The sequence below is a fragment of the Haemorhous mexicanus genome, chromosome 21 (genome assembly GCF_027477595.1).
Source record: "Haemorhous mexicanus isolate bHaeMex1 chromosome 21, bHaeMex1.pri, whole genome shotgun sequence".
NCBI classification, from domain to species: domain Eukaryota; kingdom Metazoa; phylum Chordata; class Aves; order Passeriformes; family Fringillidae; genus Haemorhous; species Haemorhous mexicanus.
In genome coordinates, this window is record NC_082361.1 from 1,991,117 (window position 1) to 2,013,136 (window position 22,020).

At 49.1% G+C, this 22,020-nt stretch overlaps 1 protein-coding gene across 3 annotated transcripts; it reads right to left on the minus strand.

Annotated features, from left to right (window-relative positions):
- Window positions 1–209: 209 nt before the first annotated feature.
- On the minus strand, window positions 210–21,017 carry GSN (gelsolin). Of its 3 annotated transcripts, none has more exons than XM_059865436.1 (17): window positions 20,945–21,017; window positions 8,600–8,801; window positions 7,913–8,067; window positions 6,924–7,085; window positions 6,572–6,721; window positions 6,237–6,326; window positions 5,168–5,300; window positions 4,858–4,946; window positions 4,336–4,551; window positions 3,674–3,807; window positions 3,105–3,195; window positions 2,748–2,918; window positions 1,942–2,116; window positions 1,548–1,672; window positions 1,310–1,387; window positions 826–886; window positions 210–590 (listed from the first exon to the last, which is right to left on the minus strand). In XM_059865436.1, exons 2-17 carry the CDS (start codon window positions 8,790–8,792, stop codon window positions 421–423), a joined length of 2,193 nt encoding a protein of 730 aa, XP_059721419.1. In that variant the 5' UTR covers window positions 8,793–8,801; window positions 20,945–21,017; the 3' UTR covers window positions 210–420. The 3 variants fall into 3 exon arrangements, with proteins under 3 accessions (XP_059721419.1, XP_059721417.1, XP_059721416.1); XM_059865434.1 differs by lacking the exon at window positions 20,945–21,017 and adding an exon at window positions 20,478–20,519; XM_059865433.1 differs by lacking the exon at window positions 20,945–21,017 and adding an exon at window positions 9,902–10,128.
- Window positions 21,018–22,020: the final 1,003 nt, after the last annotated feature.

Below are 22,020 nucleotides of genomic sequence, written 5' to 3' on the forward strand. Positions count from 1 at the left end.
AATACTGTTTATCAGGATCTCAAATGCATATAATTCTGAAGAGGGGAAAGCAAAGCAGTCCCAAACTTCTCAAAATAATTTCTGTAACGTTTTACTAAAAAGTCCATGTGCAAAAGATGGCACAAAGAAGGTTTTGTTTCTAAGATGTGTTCAAACATGGGATTTACAGCTGCTCTTTAATGTTTTCTTCTTTGTAACAAACCCCACAATTTCTGTTCTTCCCATATTTCATACAAGCTTTATTGTATTAAATATAATCAAAGCAAGGAGTAGGGTCAATGACTGGTCGTGATTGTTTTCGGAAATTATTGCACAGCTAATTGGCTATTAACATCATTCCCTCGTTAACATACATCCTGCAGGAGGAAGGAGCTCTTGAAGGCATTGAAGGCACTGAACTTGCTCTGTTTCAAACATTGCTCACACATCCACATCTGCCATTGCTCTCTGCAGGGGATCCACAGCCCAGTAGTCATCGTCCCAGCCCAGGAACCAGCCAGAGAAGGTGGGAGGCTCAAGGCCCTGCTTGACGATGGTCACCGGGGTCCTCTTGTCCCGCGTGGAGGGGTCTGTGTCAATGTAGCGCTTGGCTGGGGACACAGGGAGGGAGCTCACTGAGCACCAGCCCTGCAGAGCAGCAGCTCAGCTGGGGCTAAATGGCTGCCAGAGAGGCAGCTTCCCATCGGCCATTTGAACAAAAATACCCGCTGAAAGTTTGTACCCTATGGTTTTATCTATGCCTGTCAGAATATAAATTGCCTGAGTCATGATCACACAGAGGAAAAATGAGAAAGGGATAGTTCAGAGAGGAAAATGTGACATTACCAGACTTCAGTGCCTCAGTCTTTTCTTCTTCTTGGGCATCTTTCCCAATCCATACAAAGACCTAAAGATAAAAATTAATTACTTCAGCATCAATCATTCTCTTTATGAAGGGATAATTTAGATGAAGCCTCAGTGAACAGAACGTGACACAAACCAGAAAATCCTCATGTTGGTGTGCCTGGGTTGTCAACCAACATGACCAAAGTTCTGTTGGTCAATAATGGGAAGTTTTTTGCCTGCATTTTATCTACGTGAATTGTAGACCCTTGAACAAATTCTACACTAGCTTAACATCAGGGGAAAGTAGCAGATGTTTGAACATTTTTCCATAAACCATCAAAATTTGGCTCTGAGTTCCCTTGTGGCTGATGTGTGCTGAATCTGGAATACAACAGCACCTCTGGCTATTGTGGTTCAGGTCTCGATCTAGAGCCAATCTGTACCTATTCTTTGCTCCTCTTGTCCCCCTGTAAACGTGATATACCTGATCCCATGTGTCCAGGAGCATCACATCATCTGTGGCAAGGTCATCCTGAGTCAGATCTCCAGGAACTTCTTCAATCTGAAAAACAAGGTTCAGATGAGCACAGGCTTCATTTCCTTTATCTGTACAGGACAGACACAAAGAAAGATCAGGTGTAAGCTGGTGGGGGGCTCAGAGCAGCTGGGCCCCAGCTTCTCCCAGCCCTGTCAGGTGCTGAATGAATCCCCCAGGCACTCACGGTGAAGCGCCCGCTCTTGTTGGAGCAGGCGAAGAGGCGCGGGGGGTGAGCGTCCATCTTCTTGTCCTTGAGGCGGGGCGAGGTGCGGTACGGAGCTTTGCCACCCAAGGCTGCCCAGAAATTGTCTGGAAAACAGAAAGAGAGACTGCTGCTTCTCCTGTTCATGGAACCCACACCAGGGTTATGGTTTGGGCAGGACTTGAAGCATTCTTCCAGGTCAGAAAGTTCCAATGGCCTGCATACATGAGGGTGCTGTTAAACAATGAAAATACCCCGAGAAGCCCCTCTTGCCCATGTCCACATCTTGTTCTGGGAGACAAAATACCCATGCAATAATTGCTGAGGGTGTGCAGCTACACAGAAATGATCTCACTCTCCACTGTGAACCCCTCACCTGGCTCTTTGCCCTCAGCAACCTGTACTGGGCGAGCTCCCAGTATCTTCAGCAGCTCCTGTGCTCCTGATTTCTCAGCGTTGCTGGCTCCTTGGCCAACCCACAGGTAGGCAGCAGAGGGAGTTTTCAGGACAAAGGCATCATTGGAGTTCAGCTGACTGGCTGTAGGATCCAGCTGAAAAAAAAGAACACTGCTGGTGTCAGGTGTAACCATTATCTACAGGAAGCCTGTTACTTCAAAATCAAACCAGAACCTACAGCTGAATAAACTGCAAACAAGATTTTCCATATGAGCATGTAAAGCTGTCAGATGTGTTGTATATTCCCTGTATCCAAGTGATGAGTTAGATTTTCCACATGGGAAGAGTAAATAACTCTTTCAGTGTGTGATTACAGGTACACATGACCCATAGCAGGAATGCCTGGCTGTCACTGTGCCAGTCCTGGTGGTTATGGCAGGAGATTTAGGAGCTCATCGGGGAGCCCATGGCAGAGCACTCCCTGCTGCCAACACTGATCAATCATTAACACCAACCCCTCTGTGTCACCAAGGACAGGCCTCTTGAAGCTGGAAACTTGGGGAGTTCCTGCAGCCATAAACCACTGCCCTCTCCTCACCAGGATTTAATCTCCCCTTTGTCATTGCACAGAGGCGTTTGTGTGTGTTTTCTCTCAGAGCAGTGGGGCTCTGAACTCGTGTCCTGGCCCAAGTTCCTCTTCCATGGAGGGAACTGAACTCTCCAGTGGATCATGTTCCCATCATGGGCTGTACACACCACACCAAGGCTGCCTGTCCCCCCACGTACCTCCACTGCTCTGGTGGCTCCGGAGGTGCTGGAGCGCACCTGGAACAGCCGCGTTGCCGCAGGTGCAGTCTGGCCTCCTTCCCTCGAGGTTCCACCCTTGTAAACAACCAAGGGCTTTCCACCAAACATGCTCATCAGGTGAGGGGGCTCTTTCCCTTGCACTACTCGTTTCTAAAAAAAAGGAAACTTCCTGTCAGTTTTGAGGAGTGCAAGACTAACCAGAAATGGCTTTTACAACCCTCTGTTGAGCTGGAGTATTCACAGAGCACCCAGATGGGCCAGGTGTTTAAAATATATACATATATATATATTCTTTATTCCCCAGTGTTGGGGTTGGTTTCTGCTGGGTCTCTTTACCTGCACAGGGGTGCCTCCCAGCTCCTCATCCAGCTGTACTGTGAGGAATGCAGAGGTTGCAATCTCATCCTGCGTGGAGTCGGCGCCCTGCCTGGAGAGCAAGGCCAAATCCCAGCTTTATTCTCAGCCTTTCCCCCCACACACACACCTTACAGAGATCAAGAGGAGGTAAGGGAACCCTTTGTTACTGAATCTCTGCAGCACTTCCTTCAACACAAAGGAGAAATTCCTTATCCTCTATTGTGGCACAGTGAGTACAGGGGGAGATAAGAACCTTTCCTAGATAAGCAGCACTTTCCTAGACAAGCAGAGCTTGGTCCAAAGAAGGGAGAAATAACGGGGGGGGGTGGGGGGAAGTTCACACAGTAATTCCCTCCATTGTTCCACTTCAAATAAAACATCCCAGACCTCTGGTAATGTTTTGTTTGCAAGGGAACGTTATCCAGGGTGAAACTTTATCCCCCAAAGATCCTCTGGAAGTGGGAACCAGCAGTGATTGATTTTCCGAGTGGACTCGCAGCCCCTCGCAGCCCCAGCATTCCCTGATTTGCCCAGGGTAAGTCCCGTACCAGGTGTAAATGATCTGTCCCCGCTTCCCGCCGTGCTGGTAATCGTACAGGATGATGTAGCTGTCCCCGCCGTAGAACTGCCCGTACGTGGCGGGGTCCACCGGCACCTTCTCGGAGCCTTCTATTCTCCAGATCTGGCGGGACAGGAGCAGAGGCGCTGCAGAGCGAGCCCATCGCCGGCCCGCGTTATCCCCGAATTCCGCACCCCGGAGCCGGCGGTGCTCCCGCGCCCTCTGCCGGGACCCGACGGGACAATTCCCATCCGCTCCACTGGCGGGTCACGAACGGAGCTCGGAGGCTTTTCGGGACGTTTTTAAACCAAACCTCGGCCGGGCCTGCTGTGGGCTTCTGGACAGCCCCCAGCCCGTTCAAGCCCAACTCCACTCCTGCTTCTATGCTCAAAGTCATGAACCCAGGTGCTCCAAGACATTCATACACGCGATGGCAACAGGGAGAACAACCAGGAGGATGAGGAATAAACCCATGTCCACAGTGCTGAAAAATCCTGGCGTCAGAATCAACCCCACTTTTCTGCAGGGCTTTCAAGACCTCAGCATTGACGGCTCTCTGGCCTCCTTTTGTCTTGCTGCTCTTGCAGCAATGCCATCAAGTAGCAAAGAAAAGTCTGGAAAGCTTCCCAGAGGGATTGTGCCACCACTGACCTGTTTCTTGCCAGAGCCATCATCCTCCATGCCGTGCTGGGCAGCCATGGCCTTGGAGCTGTGCAGGGTGGCTGCGTCGAAAGGGACCTGCTCAATCTTGGCAACGTGGCCAGACACGTGAGGCTGCCCCAGCCCTTCTGTCTGGTCCTTGTCCCGCCAGTTCTTGAAGAATTGCTTGAACAAAGGTGTCTCACCACTCTCAGGGAGGACTTGGATCTGAAAGGAATGAGCCTTTAGAACCATCTCCCTAAGAACAGCAGGTTGATCTACTCTTCTTCACTCTTAAAAGAGGTCATGGAAAAGGTAAAAGAGCATCTGAGAGGAAGAAACTTTAACTACCAGCTGTGCTGGGGTAAATGCTGCTTTAGCCGAGGAGCAGCACTGCAGAATCTCCCAAAACAGAGCAGGTCTCCCACAGCAGGAGCCACTCACCAGGGACACGTGCCCTGAGCCATCCGTGCTCCGCAGTCCCGGGCCCATGTGGCAGAAAAGTGACCCCAGTGCTTGGTGACAGGTCCTTACCTGGGTGTGTTTGGGATAACCCATCTTGTCAATGAACTCTGAGGCTGTTTTCAGTGCTGCCTTCTTCTCTTCAGAGTTGGCACCTTTGCCTTTAATGAAAATAGAGAGAAAGGGGGTCAGCATTTTTTACCCAGGGAAGAAACTGTCCCAGGTACCTTCGGCCAAAGTAGAAGGGCCCAGCCCTCCAGATAAATGATGCCAAATAACAAATGACCATTGCTGATCTCTTTCATGCCTGCTGTGATGGCTGAGAGAGAACAATCCTTTCTATTTCTGATGTTAATTCCTTTCTCCCAGTTCTCTCAGGTACCTTTCCAAACAAAGATCTTTCCATCTGTGCCGTGGTCCAGGATGAAGCAGTCATCTGTACTCAGGGCTGCCTGGGAGAAGGGGTTCTCATCTGCCACCAGGGACACTGCCATGTTCCCAGCCCCATTGGAGACCTGTGACAACACAGCACAGAGGTCACATAAGGCACCCTCTGCTCCCTGCTGCTCCGTGGCCATAGCTCAGAACTCAGGGAGGGGAAGGGAAATCCATTTAAATGCACTGGCTGCTGCAGGCACTATTGTTTTCAAACAGGATACCTCTGACACAGCAACAATATGGCAAAAACATAACATTTACTCTGAAGATTTCAATTATTTCTAGCAAAGTACATACTGCTGGGACCAAGGAGAGATTGGTCCAAAATGGGAAATATCCTCAGTGCAAAGGAAATATCTTCTAAAGGAAGCCAACTGCAAACAGGGACTGAAGGCTAACTGGAACAGCCTCCCTGTATCAAGTGGGGTTAAAAATCTGAGTTCCTCTCCTGACTGATACATAAAGTGTCACATAACAAACCATCTTAGCAGATATTCACCCCATGGATACCAGAGGCTGCTTAGAGAAGATTCCTCCCAAAAAGTCTTGGACACTCTTCTCCAGTCACACAGCTGATGACAAATGGCACCTTCCAAGTCATGGATTCATCTGGGTGTTAGAAAGGGGCAGGTCCTGCTTCTCAGGCTCACTGTTTCTAGTTCTTTCCTGTCACTTTCCTAACACAATGCCTGACAGCAGAGGAAAACTCCCTAACACAATGCCTGACAGCACAGGAAAACTCCCTTTTTCCCTTATTTCACACTCCACCTTTCTCTCAAAAATTCCTGCAAGTCCCAGCTGTCTCACTACAGCCCTAAGTGGTGACAAACCAACAGAAAGTACATGGACATGCAGTGTGAGCAACCAAGGCTCATACACAAAACTTGTTAAGAAGCAGAGCGAGGCAGGAGTGGGACCCAGAGCAGCTCAGCTCCTCTCTGCTATTGCACCTCCATCCAATTTCACAAAGATCACTCCACTCTCCCCAGAGTTATGTCAGGGTTCCTCACTACCTTGTACAGCTTAGCCAGCTTCCTGTTGGCTGTGTCGGTTTTGGTCTCATCAGAAGCTCCTGCTGGCAAATTGGGCTTTGGTCCCAGAACCTGTGAGGGAGAGAAAAACCATTACCAACCAGTCCAAGAGGATCTTCCTTCCAGGTGCTCCAGTCAAGAGAATGAGTGGAAGAGAATTCCACACCAGTCATGCAAATTCCCTCTGACGTCCCAGTGGGGCAGAGAACCAGCTCTGCACTGAGCTGTGTGTTTATACCACACACACCACCCACCCACCTTTCTTCCACACACCCCACTTGCCACTCCAGCAGGGACAAAGGCACAGAGGGAATAACCTGGAGCATTTCCTCGCGCTCAGAGCCCTCCTCTGACACGTAGACCTTGGCGCGGCCGTTGCGCTCGTTGTCCCGGATCCCCTTGGCCAGCACCGTGGCCTTCAGCCTCTCCTGGCGGTTGCTCTGGGAGCCACACCACTGGAAGATGTTCTGGGGAAGGAGAAAGTCCTGTCAGAGCATGACAGCACCTCCCTAGGTGAGACAGGACTCAGCTGGGACTGAACACTGTCAGTTTCAGGATGATCAGCACTGAGATGGCTTCAGCAGAGGGGGGTTAAATAAAACTTATGTGAAGGTCAGACACCTCCTGCCCCTTGAATTCTGCCAGCCCTGCCTGTGATGTGGTACTCACACTGCCCAGGTCCAGGATGAAGCAGTCCCCTGTGTTGAAGCTGTCCCAGCTCACAGGGACCTCCGTGGCCCGAACCGTCCGCCTGCCTTTGACCTGCAGCAGCCTCTGCACAGTGACCTCGTTGGGAACCACGTGCCTGAAGCCAGAAGCCACACCACCAGCCTGGGGGGAAACACGAGCAAGGATTCACACCAGGACTGGGGGAAGAGTGTATTCCCGTGTGTATAACATGTCCTGCCTACCAGAAATTATCCCAAGCTCAGGATTCACTTTCTCTGCCGATAGAACTGGGAATTATTTATCAATGCAGGCAACAGGACCCATGTCAGTTACCCTCAAAAAAAGCACAACCAACTTTAAATGAACACAAATAACAACAAGCAAGTGGGAAATAAATAAACCAGAAAGATCAGGAAAATCTCAGACATGAGGAAATGTCAGCACTTTGCAAGCATTTGACCTGCTATCACTTTCCTTGTGCCTTTGGATTCCTAACAGACACAACTGCTTGACTGCATGTTTTCACTTCTATCCCACTTTATTGTGATGGCAGGGAGGAGTAACTCCCACTACTGTTCATCTCCTTTACCAAAACATTGCACATGCTGGGAGGGTGGGCTAAGCACAGAGACTGCAAGGTCAAACTGTTATGCAAGTGGGGAGAAATCAAATCTCCTGGGTAGGCGTTTCCCATTAACTCTGCTGCTTCTTAAATTCATTCCAGGTGCCTTGGGACTGTTCTTTCCTCTGCCTCTTGAAGAAAAACAAAACCTCGATTCCTAAAACTTTCTGGGGATTTCCTTGTGTATTATTAATTCAGCCAAATCTCTCCCACTGGGATCTGCTGTTCTCCACCCAGTTCAGTCCCAACTCATTGAAAACATCTGGCTGAGAATGGTTTTTAGGCAACTGGAAAAAGGGCAATTCTCACTCTCCTGGGAATTGGGCAGGATGCCATTTCTTGCAGACTCGGGTCAGTTGTCACCCACCTTGTATTTGATGCCAGATTTGAAGTAGCCCAGGAAGGTGGGGGACTCGTGGCCCTGCACCTCGCGGTGCTGCACAGCCTTCCCCTGCAGGTGCTCATCCATCTGCACAGTGAAGATGGCAGCAGCCCCACGCTCATCCTGAGAGCTTTCATCACCTGAAACATGGAGAGAGACATTGGGAGGGGATGCAGGGTCTGCCTCTGCATTCAACTCTGCAAACACATGAGGAGAAAGCAGATTTAACTATGGTATTGTCAAAGAGCCTGGGGTTTGCAGGCTGTGGGGAAAGCTGTGGCACAGTACTCTGTGACATGGACAGCAGAGGGCACTTAGGAGAGGGAAAAATCCCACTCCCTGATCAGGAGGAACACATCTGACCTCCCTCCTTTCAGGCACAAAGGATTTCAGCCAGACTTTTCACCTGAGATCTTGTCTTCCCTGTGAACCTCTGCAGAACTTACCTGTCCTACTGCCCAGGAAAAGCTGGGTTTAGGATCAGTGGCTGTACTCTCTACTGCAGAGAGCACACAAATACTTGACATGAGTAGGGCTCTTTATCCCCAGAACTGCATTCTCACTGTGCTGCTTTTTCTTTCCTTGGGTAACATTTCCCGGCCATGGCTGGAGCAGAGAGGCCCAGGGGTCACTCTGGGCTCCCAGCTCTGCAGGGCCACTCCCAGCACTCACCCAGCCAGAAGTGCAGGTCGTACTGGAGGCTCCCGCTGCGCTGCTTGATGGTGTTCAGCACCAGGTAGGAATCCCCAGTGAAGAAGTCTCCATACAGGTTTTTTGGCACTGGGACCAAATCAAATTTCTCGACCCTCCAGATCTGAAGGCCGGGTTCCTTCCCAGCCTTCAGAAACTCGGCGTGTTCCACCATGCTGACAGGCTGGGGGCGAGACAGAGGGTGCTGTTCAGTGGGCAGGACACAAGGAAATCTTTAAAGTAAATTGCTTCTCATCTCCTAATGCCAGGCAAGAAGTGGAAAGTTTCCTTTTTTCTCATGCACTGAGTTTTGAAGGGGGAAAAAATAAGGATGTGTGTGGAAAGAATCCCTCTCCATTGATCACTGTAATTTTCACTTCCAATCACCTCTACTTCCTGGTTTATTACTGGCTTATTCTCTATTGCCTCTCTCTCTGGATTTTAATCTCTGTATTTTTCTTACTAATTTATAACTTTTTAGTATGGCACGTAAGTGAAGCTTGTCATTCCAGGCTGTGGGAAAGAAACCCCTTTTAACTCCACATGTTGTACACTCTGCACAAATATGATTTACAGGTTTTCTAAAACCAAATGGAAAATGCTGTGAATATCACTGAATATTTAGGTAATTAACAGGCTTCTTAAAGCTCTTCTGTTCTGACCTGTTACTTAACTGCTCCCTTGTAGGAATTACATTAATTTACACAACATCCTGTCCTAAGGACACTGCAATTTTGGTTTAATATGTTTACTGCCATCCTTATGCAATATATCAACACAATGAAATATCTTTATTTTTTTTAATATATAAACATAATGAACACTTTCTTATAAAAGAATTCACTTTGGTAATTCTGAAAGGAAATAAAACATTTCTGGTGTATTGGCAATGGAGTCTGTCCATCGATCACATCACACCTTTGAGAGCTATCAGGTAACAGGGAAGAAAACATTACAATATTACATTAGAAGCATTCAGTACTTTGACAAAGAAGATGGTTCACAGCAGCTGATGGACAAAAGTAAAATATGCTCAGTTTTCAAGGCAGAAATAAAGGATGTTACAAGCTAGAAAGCAAAATAGTAAGTTAGGTATCAAAGTGGTTCCTAAGCTGAAATCAGATATCAAAGATGGAAAAGAATGAACTTTATCATCATGATTCCAGTCTGCCTGAATCCCACCAAATTCCCACTAAAAACTGACGAAGAGTTCAAGCAGAGGGACTCCTGTAAGTATCTGGAACCAGAAGTTTTTCAGTGTTTAATTGTGATGTTCCCACTTACCACAGCTGACAGCACAAGAGCTGCTGTAACAACACATCCAAGCCCTGCCACAGACATGGAGCTGACACAGTTCAGCTTCAGAGCCATTGTGCAGAAAATGGTGAGGAAAAGATAACTGAAGTCCTTCCTGCCCATTTCTAGGAGCAAATGGGCTTCTCCCTTCTCCTGCAGAGCTGTGGGGAGTCCCAGCACCCTGCTCCTCTGGCTGCTGGGGAAGATGAGGGGCAGAAGCCAATCTTTTATCGGGGACAAACACACCCACCCCCTCGGCAGCCCAGGGGCGTAACGCGTTTGTGCAAACAACCCTGCTGGAATCCCAGCGCCTCCCGCAGCCTCTCCCGAGCCGGAGCCCAGCTCAGTGTGCGATCCATTACCCACAGCAGTCAGGGTCACACGGGCCAAACGTCCCCGCACAGGCAGAAATTCAGAGACGTCGGCAACAGAGGCAACGTTCTGTCAGCCGAGAGCCGGAAAGTTGATGAGACGCAGAGGAACTGCACGGCGGCTCCAGCTGGCAGTGGGTGCAGGGAAGCAGATTTGGGAAGATGAGGATTCCAGGGAGCAGCCTGAGGATGGGGGGAATGCACCCTCAGCTCCCTGAAGCTGTCAGAGCAGCGGAGCTCAGCCCGTGCTGTGCACCTGAGTGAGGCTCCACACACGGCACCGGCAGTGACAGCTCGGGGGGGTTTGGGGATGCACTGATGGATCTCAGCTCCCAGAGCACAACAGAGCATTCAGACTCTGGGAGGTGACAGAACAAAAGCTCATTCAGCAATTCAATAATTTCACAACCAAGTATTTCTGAGGGTGTAGCAACACCCTGTGACAGGAACACAAGAGCCATGGAACCTACTCAGGCCAAAGGAATTAGAGCAGGGCTGATTGTAGCACCCCGACAATCTGCCACCAATAAAGAGATTATTCTTCCAACTATCTCACACTGCAGCAAGTTCATCTATCACATTTCCCAGGTGTTTGCAGTGAGTGACCTGAGCAGGAACCTTTCCCTGTGGCCCTCAGGAACAGAGCAGCCACACAACGTGGAGTTGAGCTGCTGGGCACTTTTGCTCTCAACATGGCCAGGGGAGAATTCCAGACAGGCTGAGCTTGCCATGGTCAGAATCTCTCAAAAGATTCTTAAGTAAGGGGCCAAACCCTCCACCCATAAAACTCCACAACAAAACTTCCACAAAGGAAGGAGCAGACCCTGCTTTGTGCTTTCTCCACTCTCCATGAAGATATTTTTTTTCTCTCTTTCCCAAGAACACTCTGCTGCTCTCTTGTCCAAGCTGATGCATTTTAATTTGAAATGTCACCTTGGCAATGTACCTTCGAAAATTTCACTGGAAAGTCTCAAACTGAAACAGACAATAAAAACAATGTGCTAGTCCTGCTGGTATTTCTGATCTCTGTGAAGGAAGTTCAGAGTGTCAGAGGTCTAAGTCTCAGTGAAAAACATGTTGGAACCTTCACTCTAAGGAAGGCAGCTGTGAAAGGCTTTGGCAGCTGCAGCAAACCCAAACCAAAATGACTGGGTTGCATAACATTAGAAAGAGATAGGTCCTTTTCAAATGGAAAAATACTCTGGACTTTTTATTACTAAATCAAATACCTTTATAGTCCACACCTGGGCAAACCTCACAGACTGAAGGCACAAAGATGCAGGATAATCTTCTTTGTTAACATCCCACTGTAGGATATTGCAATCCACAGATATATGTAGATACAATATTTTTAAAAAGCATTTATTTAGCCTTCTAATTAATTTGGCATTTTGTAAGTCCAAGTTTGCATTGCCAATAAGCTGCAATATAAAAATAGAGGCAAAAAACTGAAAGAGGGCTACAGCGCATAAATTGGATATTTTAGTGCTCTTTCATAAAATTAATTAATCTGAGCCATTCCTGGAGGGAATAGGTGTAAATCTACCCCAACAGCTGGTTTGGGTTATCACTGCTGGCAGCAAGTGTTGCATTGTTAAATCAAGCCCCAGAAATGTTTGCTCTGGACATTGTTCTGAGGGCACTTGCCAGCTGAGATTGCCAGGGCCCTACTGAAAAGGGTCCTGATGGAGACATGGAAAACAGGCACTTTTCAAGCTGCTGCTAATAAAAGTGTCCAGCTTGGTCCCAGAAAGGGTGCTATGCACAGCCAATGTCTTATGTAAAGGAAAGTTGTTAAAGGAAAACAAGGAAAGGGCTTGGAATACAGGATTTCATTGCACATGGATCAGCTGAATGACACTTGGCTGCATAGTGATGAAAACAAGAACTTGGGAAATGGGTCCAGTGATTTGAGCAACCACTGGAAGACAACAAGTTCATGATGGTCTCCAGATGTGCAGTCACACCAGCAGGACAGGCCAGCCCAGGAATGCCCTGGGATGGAGTCTGGCCTGCAGGAGCAATGCCAGGGCACCCAACAGGAAAGGTGACTGCTGATCAAAGTCTTTGTCTGGCCACAGCCCAATGACAGCCTGGAGCTGCTGCTCCAGGAAGTGTGGAATGAATGAGCTCCCCAAGGCTGGAAGCTCTTTGCTTCAGGGGAAGGCCAGGAAGGGCAGAGAGGCCCCAGTGCCTGAGCTCAGCAATCCCAACCCTGCTGTGCATCCTCCCAGTGCCATGCTGGGAGCTCTGACTGCTGCTGCAGCTTCCAGCACCTCCGACCCGGACTCAGCTCCTGCCTCTCCTGGTACCCAACCCAAAGCACCTCTCCTATTTCCACCCTGCAGCTTGTAACAAACAGCTCTCTTGGCCTCCCTCCCTAAATTCTTCATTTCTGCTCTGCTCACTCATCCCTGTGGCCGTGCCTCCCTCTCATCTGTCGCAGTCACCTCTGCCCTCCCAAAATGACACCAGCAGCCCTCTGGCAGCTTGTCTTCACTCTCCTCTGAATTTCTGCCAAGGAGCTGCCCAGCTCTGCACTGTCCAGCACAGCCATACTGAGAGGAATGTCCTGTTCCTTCCAGGAAAAACCTGTGGACACTGAGCCTGGAACCTCTTACAGCTCTTACAGCCTCATCACACTGTAAAATCCATTACAGGGCATAATTAATGTGTGGTTCCTCCACATCAAATACACTCTCACATCTTCACACCTACCACCATCTAAAGCTTAATGACGTCACTAAAGTAACTTTCTACAAGATAATATTATCCAATACTCACAGCAGGGAAAGAAAGAAAAAAAAAATCTTTATTTCATTCAATAACTGGCCACTAACAAGAGAAAAATGAGCATGACAATTTTTGTGAGGCCCGGTTAACTAATAATAATTTGTGTTAAATTTCACCTGAATACACCCACAAATACAGTCAGGACTTACCTGCACAGGGCTGCTCAGAAAGCTTGGCTGAATTAAATGAGACAGACACAAGGGTAGCCCACATCCCCATGTGGTTGTGCTCATTTGCAGCTCTGGCGTCGACTCTTGATGGGTTCAGATAATTTGTCTAAATCTGCTGCATAAACAAAACCCACACAGGAAGGGCAGCAGCCAACACAACACTTCACCACAGAGCATCCCAACCACCTGCTGCTCACTGCTGGATCAATCCATGCCTTTCTACATGGCAAAGGCTGTATTTTTGATTTTAATGGATGGCACTTGCAGAACATCAAAATAAGTTGCAAATACAGACAGAGTTTCTCGAACATGAAGAGAACAGTAAATCTGAGTAGAGTCTGTATCCACACTACAGTCATGCTGCAAAAATGCCCCTCATGCACCAATCCCTTTTGTACCTTGGGGGCACACATTTGCATTTCCACCCAACAAACTCTCTCTTTCCTTTTATTTATTTGTCAAATATTGCCTGGAGAATATGAACTGCTCCAAATAAGCAGCAATATATGTCCTCAAAAAAGAAAGCCTCCCTTATCTCACAGCATTCCAGACCTCCTACACCAAGTGCCAGAAGAGGTAAATGACTGCTGTATTTCTGCTGCAACAACAGGAAAACCCTAAATCCTTGTTTTGCAAGAGGCAAAGGGGTATAATCCTCCTGGCATGATCAGTTTGAGGAAATCTACAGGTTGTGCTTGCCACAGTAGAGCAAGGGCTGCACTCCCCAGGCCTATAACAGCGCCACTGAAGAGATCACACAAACAAAACCCCAATAAAGTTATTTGCTTGCTTCAGGTTCAGCCCTTTGTGCACTTTGAACACAATCTACACTGTCTGACTACCCATGAGGCCATGTCTTTATTCTCTGGTCTGCTGCTGCCCCATAAAAACTCTGATGAATTTTCAAAGCTTGTGAGAGTGAACAGCACAGGACCCCTTGAGTTCTGACAATCCAAAACTCAGGATATGATGCTGCTGAACACAGAGGAAGTTCAGCACAGGATCCACAGCGATGACAACACACCCTGAAAATGGAAATATTTGTTTATTCATTCAGCTTCCCTGCCAAACCAGTATAGAATATCAACAATTCTTCAGTAAACCATTGAAAATAACTCTGGCAGGACTTCAGCTTTGTTACCAAGGGGATGACAGGCATTGAAAAATATCTAAAGTGATGGATTAGCTCAGTTTTCAGTCTCCAGACAGCCCTAAACTCTTATATATACAAATCTAAACCCAACTCCTTTCCTTCCATCCCTTGAGGAAGCCAGTAAACAAAGGTTATTTGGGATAAGAAAAAACTGGCATGGTAGAGCCAGTTTCCTTCTCCCCCAGCCATGGTGACTCCATAAACTATTTCAGCTCCCTGTATGAGGAGCAGCACAGTTATTGGCATTCCCTGCAGCTACATTTTAACAGAAAAGCCACAAATCCAAAAAATTCCAACTGAACTGCCTAAGTCAGATCAAGAGTCCAGGACATGAAGTCCAGCATTAGCTGTGCAACTGGCAAGTAGCTTTTTTGCATTTGTTAAATTAAGATTCCTACTAAACCACTTGAGCAAGTTAGAAGGCCCAGAAGATTTGAGTATTGTTCACTTTTTCCAGCTGTTTGTTTGCACTATGAGTCACATCTGCTCTATTCTGGGCTCTGTACCTTTTGAATACAAACCACTTAGTAAACACAGAGCTTCCAGCCCGATGCACCCAGGCAGAAAACTTCAACCAAAAACCTGAGTTTCCTCTTGGTTGCAGTGATGTAAACTGGGAAGAATATTACTTCCACAGGAGAAAGCTTTGGAGATTAGCCAGGTCTGCCATCTGAAACACACCCAGGGAAATTTGCTGATAGAATCAGCTGGTTCAGAGCCCTGCCTTGAGCATAAGTGAGAGCTGAATCATGCACTAAAACATACACAGCACAGGGAAGGCTGGATCAGTGGAAACCACCAACCACTTTCATTCACTGGGGAGCAAAAATAAAGCCTGAATTATGCTCCAACACAAATCATTGTTCAGTGCTGAAAAAATATTTAAGGAGTGTTTATGTAACACATAAGACATAAACCAGCACATTAAAATATGACTACCTCCCCAAATTATGTCCCAGAGAGAGCTGCTGGTGACAGCCAGAACACATTGAGGAAGGCAGTGAAGACATGCCTGTGGTCAGCTGCAGGGAAATGACACAGATGTTCTTCCTCCAGTCTCCAGGTCCTGCCTGTTCAGGGGAAATCATCTGCAACTTTATGCAAACTCTTCTTCCCCAGAGAACAAGCTGATACATTCCTCTGCAGCACAGAAGTAGTTCAATCTGTGGTCCATAACCCAAAAGCAACACATTATTGCCAGAGAAAGGCTGGAAAGCAGGAGAGATGGCCTCAAACAAGTCCAAAAGGGAAGCACAGAGCATGGCCTTGCAGTCCTCCTGCAGCATCAGGCCCAGGCAATGGGGTGAAAGGACTCAGGAGTCATTGCCACACGTGGGACAAGGGCAGGAGAACTGCAGGCAGATGTCAGGGTCGAGTATAAGTAAGTAAAAAGCACAAAAATGAATTTTGCTGAGGCCACGGTGACAGGGCACAGCAGGCCTGGTGTCACCAGTGAGCCAGTGGGAGTCATCAGTTCCTGCCTTCCACATCAGCTCCACACAGAATTCAACTTTCCACATCAAAAGCCTCCATAAGACACGAAGCAACTCAGGATTCACAAAAAAAAGCTTACTTAATACACAATAAAAATCAAGGTGCTCCTTCTAGATCAGCCAAGGAGCAGAATGTGAGGCTGAGGGTTCCAGGTTCCTGTGCTCACCTGCTGGCAGGGAACAGTCACAAACCTGTGACTGAAAGCTTCCTCCAGTCCTGCCCCAGCACACACACATCTCCACCACCCTCCTCCTCAGGGAGAGACAGGACTCCCCCATTTCCCCACTTCCCATGCAGTGGCTTCCTTCACAAACACCAACTTCCAAGTGATCACTGTGGAAAGGGAGCTATCAGAGTTCTCCTCTCCATTTTGTCCCAGCTCTCCTGACACGGGCAGGTGTGGCCAGGGTGTTAATGACTGTGGCTGAACATTCAGAGCTTCTCACGCAGGAGTTCCCATCTCCAGAGCCACCCATCACAAGGCACGGGAGCAGCACAGCCAGGAATGCCCGGAGCTCCCATCCCGCCGGGCACAGCCACAAGAGGGCAATGCTGGAAACACACGGGCCGAAACCATCCCTTCCTCCTGGGAGCTACGTGATCAACAGGAGAGGGTTTCATTTTATTTCATTTCAAGCAGGATTCGGGCTCTGGTGTGGAGGAGCCACAAGGATTGAATCTGATCTGTCAGAGCAGACAGCCCAAAAGAAGGGGAAGTCCTCACGGTGTCAGTGCTCACTGCAGCAGCCTCCATCCATCTTGAGAGATCCCGGGATGATTCATTTCCTCCAGTGTTTTAAAGATGCTGGTTTGAATTGTAGCTGTACTTTTACTGCATGTGGAAACACTGAGTAAATAACATATGTCTAAACTTTGGGTTTGGACAGTGTCCCACTGCCTGACTGCCCTAATACAGACAAACTGTTTTCTCCCACTCCAGTTGTGTTGGGACCTCAGCTGAGATCGGTTCCAGCTCTCCAGGTTCTCAGTGGGAGGTGAATGAGGAACAAAAAAGAGAAAAGGAAAGACCAAAACCACAGTCTATAGCCAGAAAAGAACACTTTGAAACAGGCAAAAGGAAAAAATATATAAATCTTCAGAGTCCATACCATCCAGACAGCATCGCATCCCAAATATTGATCACAAAAACCTGACAACCTGGAATATCCTGACTGAGAATGCAGCTGCTCACCAAGTCCCAAAGCTGGGGAAACTGAACGAAGTAAAATAAAGGTTGTTCTCCAGAGGGCAGTGTGAGATCCCCAGAAGCAAATCAGCCACTCCCATGCCGGCAGCACCAGCAGGCTCCCTGAGGGGCCCGGATCCAGCATGGCCATTCCAAGCTGGCATTTCCAGACAGCCCAGCACTGCAAAGCACCCCGGAGCTCTGCTTAACTCCACTCATGTCAGAGCTCTCTTTAACCTTGCAAATGCATCATCAGTGGATAAGCAGAGATAAATACCTGGGTGTCCTGCTGAGACAGGCTGCCACTGCCTTTCCCGACTTCTCTGAGCACACTTTCTTCCCCTGAGCAGGTGTGAAGTCCCGGGCTGACACTGAATGGACACTGCTTGCCCCGATTTCATCTCTGCTGGGATTTCTCAGTGCCACAGTAACAGTGCCCTGGCACAGCCCGGGAGCAGCAGGGGGCACCCACCGATGGACACAGCCGGCCGTGCTGTGCAGGGGAAGCATTCCCGCATTTCCCTGCTGCTGAGCAGGGCAGCTGGATCCGCAGGGCAGGAACACCCTGCTGCAGGGCAAACACAGGCACCCAGCAGTGCCTGACAGCTGCTAAGAGCCCCGATGAATCTGCTAGGGCCATTGGTGCTATCAGGGTGTAGAGCACAGAGTAAATATGGAAAATCTGCCAACAGCTGTGCCCTGGGGGAGAGCAGAGGCAGAGGCAAAGCCCCTGAAATGCAGGCCTGGTGCACACAGTGCCTGGACACTCCCACCTCCGGGCCATTTACCTTTCTCCTCCTCACTGAAACACCTGAACGAAGTCAGAAATCCCTGATCCAGACACTTCCCCACTGCCAAAGTCACAAGGACAGACCTGAGGGAGAGTGCCTGAGCACTTTTCCATTCTCATCTCTGTGCAAACATCTGCTGTCAGACAGTGCTGAGCCAGCTCTGCCGTGCCCCGGGGCTGTCTCCGGCTGCATTCCCTTCTCCCACTGCTTTGTGCAGCCTCCTGCAGGAAAACACTTCCCGAACTGCCAAAGCCCAGCTTTCAGCTCAAGAGCTGAGCACTATCCCCACCTAGGGAGCTTGTGCTTGACACAGGGAAAATAGTTCCAGCATGGCTCAGAGCTCCAGCAAGTTTAGTGCTTTTATGGGAAAAGAATTAATCATCTAGAGCATTTCTTTCTGATTCCCTTAGGCTTCTTAGTGTCTGAAGTGATTAATTAATGATTAAGGGACTGAATAGACACACACTTGAACTAATGCTGTGAGAAGCAGAACAAATGAAGTGACAGAGGTACACAAAGAGCTGCACAAAAGCTTCACAAAAAAAAAAAAAAACAACAACTTGAGGTTTTTTCCCTAATGCAAAACCTGAGTGACCTCTGAAAGCCACTGCATAAAACATCCTTTGAGTCTTGAGTTAAAAAAGATCCAAGAGATTAGAAGTAAACATATGAAATATCAATACAAACAATTTTCTTTTCAGCTGAAATTGCTAGAAGGGATATCAAATACCTGGTCCAGAGAACCAGACAATCACTAACCAACAGAAATAATACACAGCTTGTTACAGACAAATTGTCCATATCAGAGTCTTCTGCCTTTTCAGGAAAAACATTTGATAATAATCAAGCAGAGGCAGAGACACGCTCAGAACTTGATTATTCACATGATAATTCCCAAGTGCTGTGGAAGGGAACAGAAAAAAAGTTTCTTTAGGTCTCCAGATTCCAAAGTAAAACAGGGAAATAGTTGTTTTGTGAAGCTGCAGATTTCTGTCCAAAATCCTCTTTCCCAAGCATGCCACTCAGCAGCAACACAAATGTCCGGGACTGGATTAAAATGGAAAGCTTGTATTTGTAAATGAGCTGAAAGCAGATACAAATCCTGAGCACTAAATACGTCACAGGGCTATTTTAAAAATGGTTTGGTTCCCACCGGAATTCTGTAAAACACCCAAGCTACAACAGAAAGCTATTTTATCTGAATATGGTATGGGGGAAAGCTCTGGCCCAGTCTGGGTCAGCAGCTGAACCTGCTGCTCCTGGTCCCTGAGGAAGGTCCCGACCCCTTCCCTGGCACAGAGGCTCAGTGACACTGCTGCCCACACCAACGCTGGATGTGGCTGCAGCACTCCCAAAATTATAGAAATCATTACAAAAGCAGCTCTGCACTGGAACACATCAGGCAGCCTTTTAGCCAGAGCTGGCAGCAATCCCCCCTGGTGACATTATCAGAGCCATGAACCTGGATTGCAGAGTGCTCCCATCCCTGTTTGCTGATGAAAAGAACAAATTCACAATGGGCTGGATTTCTGCCTATAAAATCCAAGTTAAACTAGCAGCAGCAGTAGCATTTCTGCCTTGTCACCCTTTTGACATTCAGAAGCAGCCAAAGATTGATGGCTGGTTCAATTTCCCCACTGTTCTCTCCACAGCACTGGAATTCCATCTAGCCAGAGAAAGCCTCTGCTCTGCCAAGAGCCAGAGTCAATCCTCTGGGGACACTGCAGGTACTCAGCTCTCACTAAAACTCAGCTGAACTCTCAGACAACCACTGGGAAATCTCTCCCTGTCTTTAAACACAGAACATTTCAAGCACTCACCACCCACCCACGTCACTAACGAGGTGTAAGTAAAATTCCCACCCTGTCCTCATGGTGAATTCCAGTGAAATCCAGGAGCTGGACTCCCCAGCCCTCAGCAAGCCTGGTGATGGCACAGATGGACACTGACAGCCCGGGCTGGTGCCAGGCCAGCGTTCCCATTATGCACTCTGGAGACAGACAGAGCTCAACCAGAGCCTGGAACCACGGCCAGCCCGGGCACTGGGGTGGGCAGGGAGGCAGCAAGGCCAGCAGCACCCATCCCATGGAACAGATGTCAGACGGGGCTGACTTCTGCTTCTCTCTGCTCCTGCACAGGCTAAGCTTCCATCTCCCACCTCTCCATGGTAGAAACTATGGAATAAACTGTCTCGTGGCCAAGAGAAAGCTGTTACAATAACCTGTGAGAGATCATTCCTCAGTACTCAGGTTTCACTTCATTTTTCCAGATGGATGTTGTAAGGTACTCTGTAAAACAGTTTGAGAGACCCAAAGGAGGAGAAGCATTTAAGGAACCCCCACCCCCTCTGACTCAAGAGCAGGACACCCTGAGCTGAGCCATGCTCTAGTCCCACAAAGGAAATACAGGATTTTTTTTTTTTTTGCTGATAAACTTGCATCATGCAGAGTTGGTAGTGGAAAATTGAAATTGTAATGATCAGTAAGAAAAATAAGAGACTTAAGGGGAAACAATGCTAGTATCATCCTTGTTAGCAAAGTCGGATTTTTTACATCCAAGAGCAAATAACATTCAAAGCAGTTTTATTCCAAGAGGGATCTACTTACTAATGAGGCCTCCTTGAAACAAGTCATCCCCATAACTTTTTTTTTTAACACTCTTCCTAGGAAACATTTTAAATATGTTTTCAGTGTCTACATTTTTTGAATTTCTATTCAAACAGAGCTTTCAAACATTCTTCCCCCAGGCAAGGAACAAAACAAACAAGCCCCCGCTGTTCCCATCACCACTCGCACTGCTTTCACCGGCGTTCACAGGCGCACCGGGCTTGCGGGGGGCTCCTCCGCCCCCCGGCCCGGCGGGACGGGAACTGCTCCCGGGCGGCAGCGCTCCCGCCGAGCCCGGCAGAGCCCGGCAGAGCCCGGCAGATGCCGCAGGAAACGCCCCGGGACAGGAGCGGGGACAGGACCCGGCACCGCGGCCCCCTCCCTCCGTCCCTCCGAGTCCCCGTCCCCTCCGCCCGGCCGTGCGCCGAGGAGCCGGGGGAAGCCCCGGCAGCCGCTCCCGGCCCTACCTGGTGCTGGCACTCGCGGGCAGAGGCAGCTGCGGGGCCGGGCAGGGCCGGGCAGAGCCGGGCAGAGCCGGGCAGCCCCAGGGGCGGGACCCGGAGCTCCCCCGCCTCCGCCCGCCTCCCTGGGCGCGGCTGCGGGACCGCGGGGACACGGGCACCGGGACACGGGCACGGCTCCCCTGGGCACGGGTACCCGGCACAGGTAGCCGGCACAGTTTGCCTGGCACAGGTACCCCGCAGCGGTGAGCCCAGACGCGGCGCCGGTGCCGCCCGTGCCCCCCGGCCCCTGTGGGGCTGGACCCGCCCAGCCCTCGGCCCCCCGCGTGTTCCTGGAGTCCCTGCACGGCCCGGCCTCTCCTGCCCTTCGGCTGCCACATCTTCCATTCCAGATAATGTTTGAATGCCTTGTAACGTGAATTCCGTTGCTTGTTTTGTAATTTTCCTGCAGTTATTGGTATGTCCCCGCCAAGCACACCTACAGGGGGTCTGCAGTACAGTCCCCTGTGGATGACAGTCATTAATCAGACATCGCTCTGGGATACAGTGTGGGATGTCCCAGTAACCCATCCCCGAGGGCTGGGAGCTGTCAGTGTCCGTGCACACCCTGATCCCGAGGGAGGGAGGACGGGCAGCACTGCTGGGACCAGCACTGGCCGTGCCCTGCAGGCCAGTGAGCTCTTCCTTCCTGTCCCCTGTTTATAGTGACCCTGTCCCTGCAGCCATGCTCCCGGCCAGGTGTGTGGATGCACAGATAAGTGTGTACAGGTATCTTCTTGGCCCTGAGCCACACCAAGCCCAGTTCTGATGCTCACCAGCTACAGTGTCCCTCAGAACATCTCCCTCACCACAGTGAGCACCCCTGGGCACTGGGTGAGTAGAGATCTGGGGAGCAAATTGGGATGACACAGGTGACACGTTGTAATTGTTGGTTAGATAAGCCCTTTAAGCTCCTAAGAAGTTTGGTGTAACAATAAATTACTTGAACACTGTTAAGAGCACACATGAAGACATGGACCTTATGGCTCATGTGCTTGGGAATATCACATAGAGCACACTCATCCTTTCCGTGGTGGTTGTGT

What these genes read in the sequence shown, in the direction of transcription:
- GSN (XM_059865433.1), bottom strand. Translation starts at nt 10,036, where the DNA reads ATGGGCAGGAAGGACTTCAGTTATCTTTTCCTCACCATTTTCTGCACA. An exon ending in CTCTTGTGCTGTCAGCTGTG is followed by an intron (nt 8,802 to 9,901) that starts GTAAGTGGGAAC and finishes TCTCGCCCCCAG; the next exon opens with CCTGTCAGCATGGTGGAACA. An exon ending in AAAGATCTTTGTTTGGAAAG is followed by an intron (nt 4,947 to 5,167) that starts GTACCTGAGAGA and finishes TTTTCATTAAAG; the next exon opens with GCAAAGGTGCCAACTCTGAA.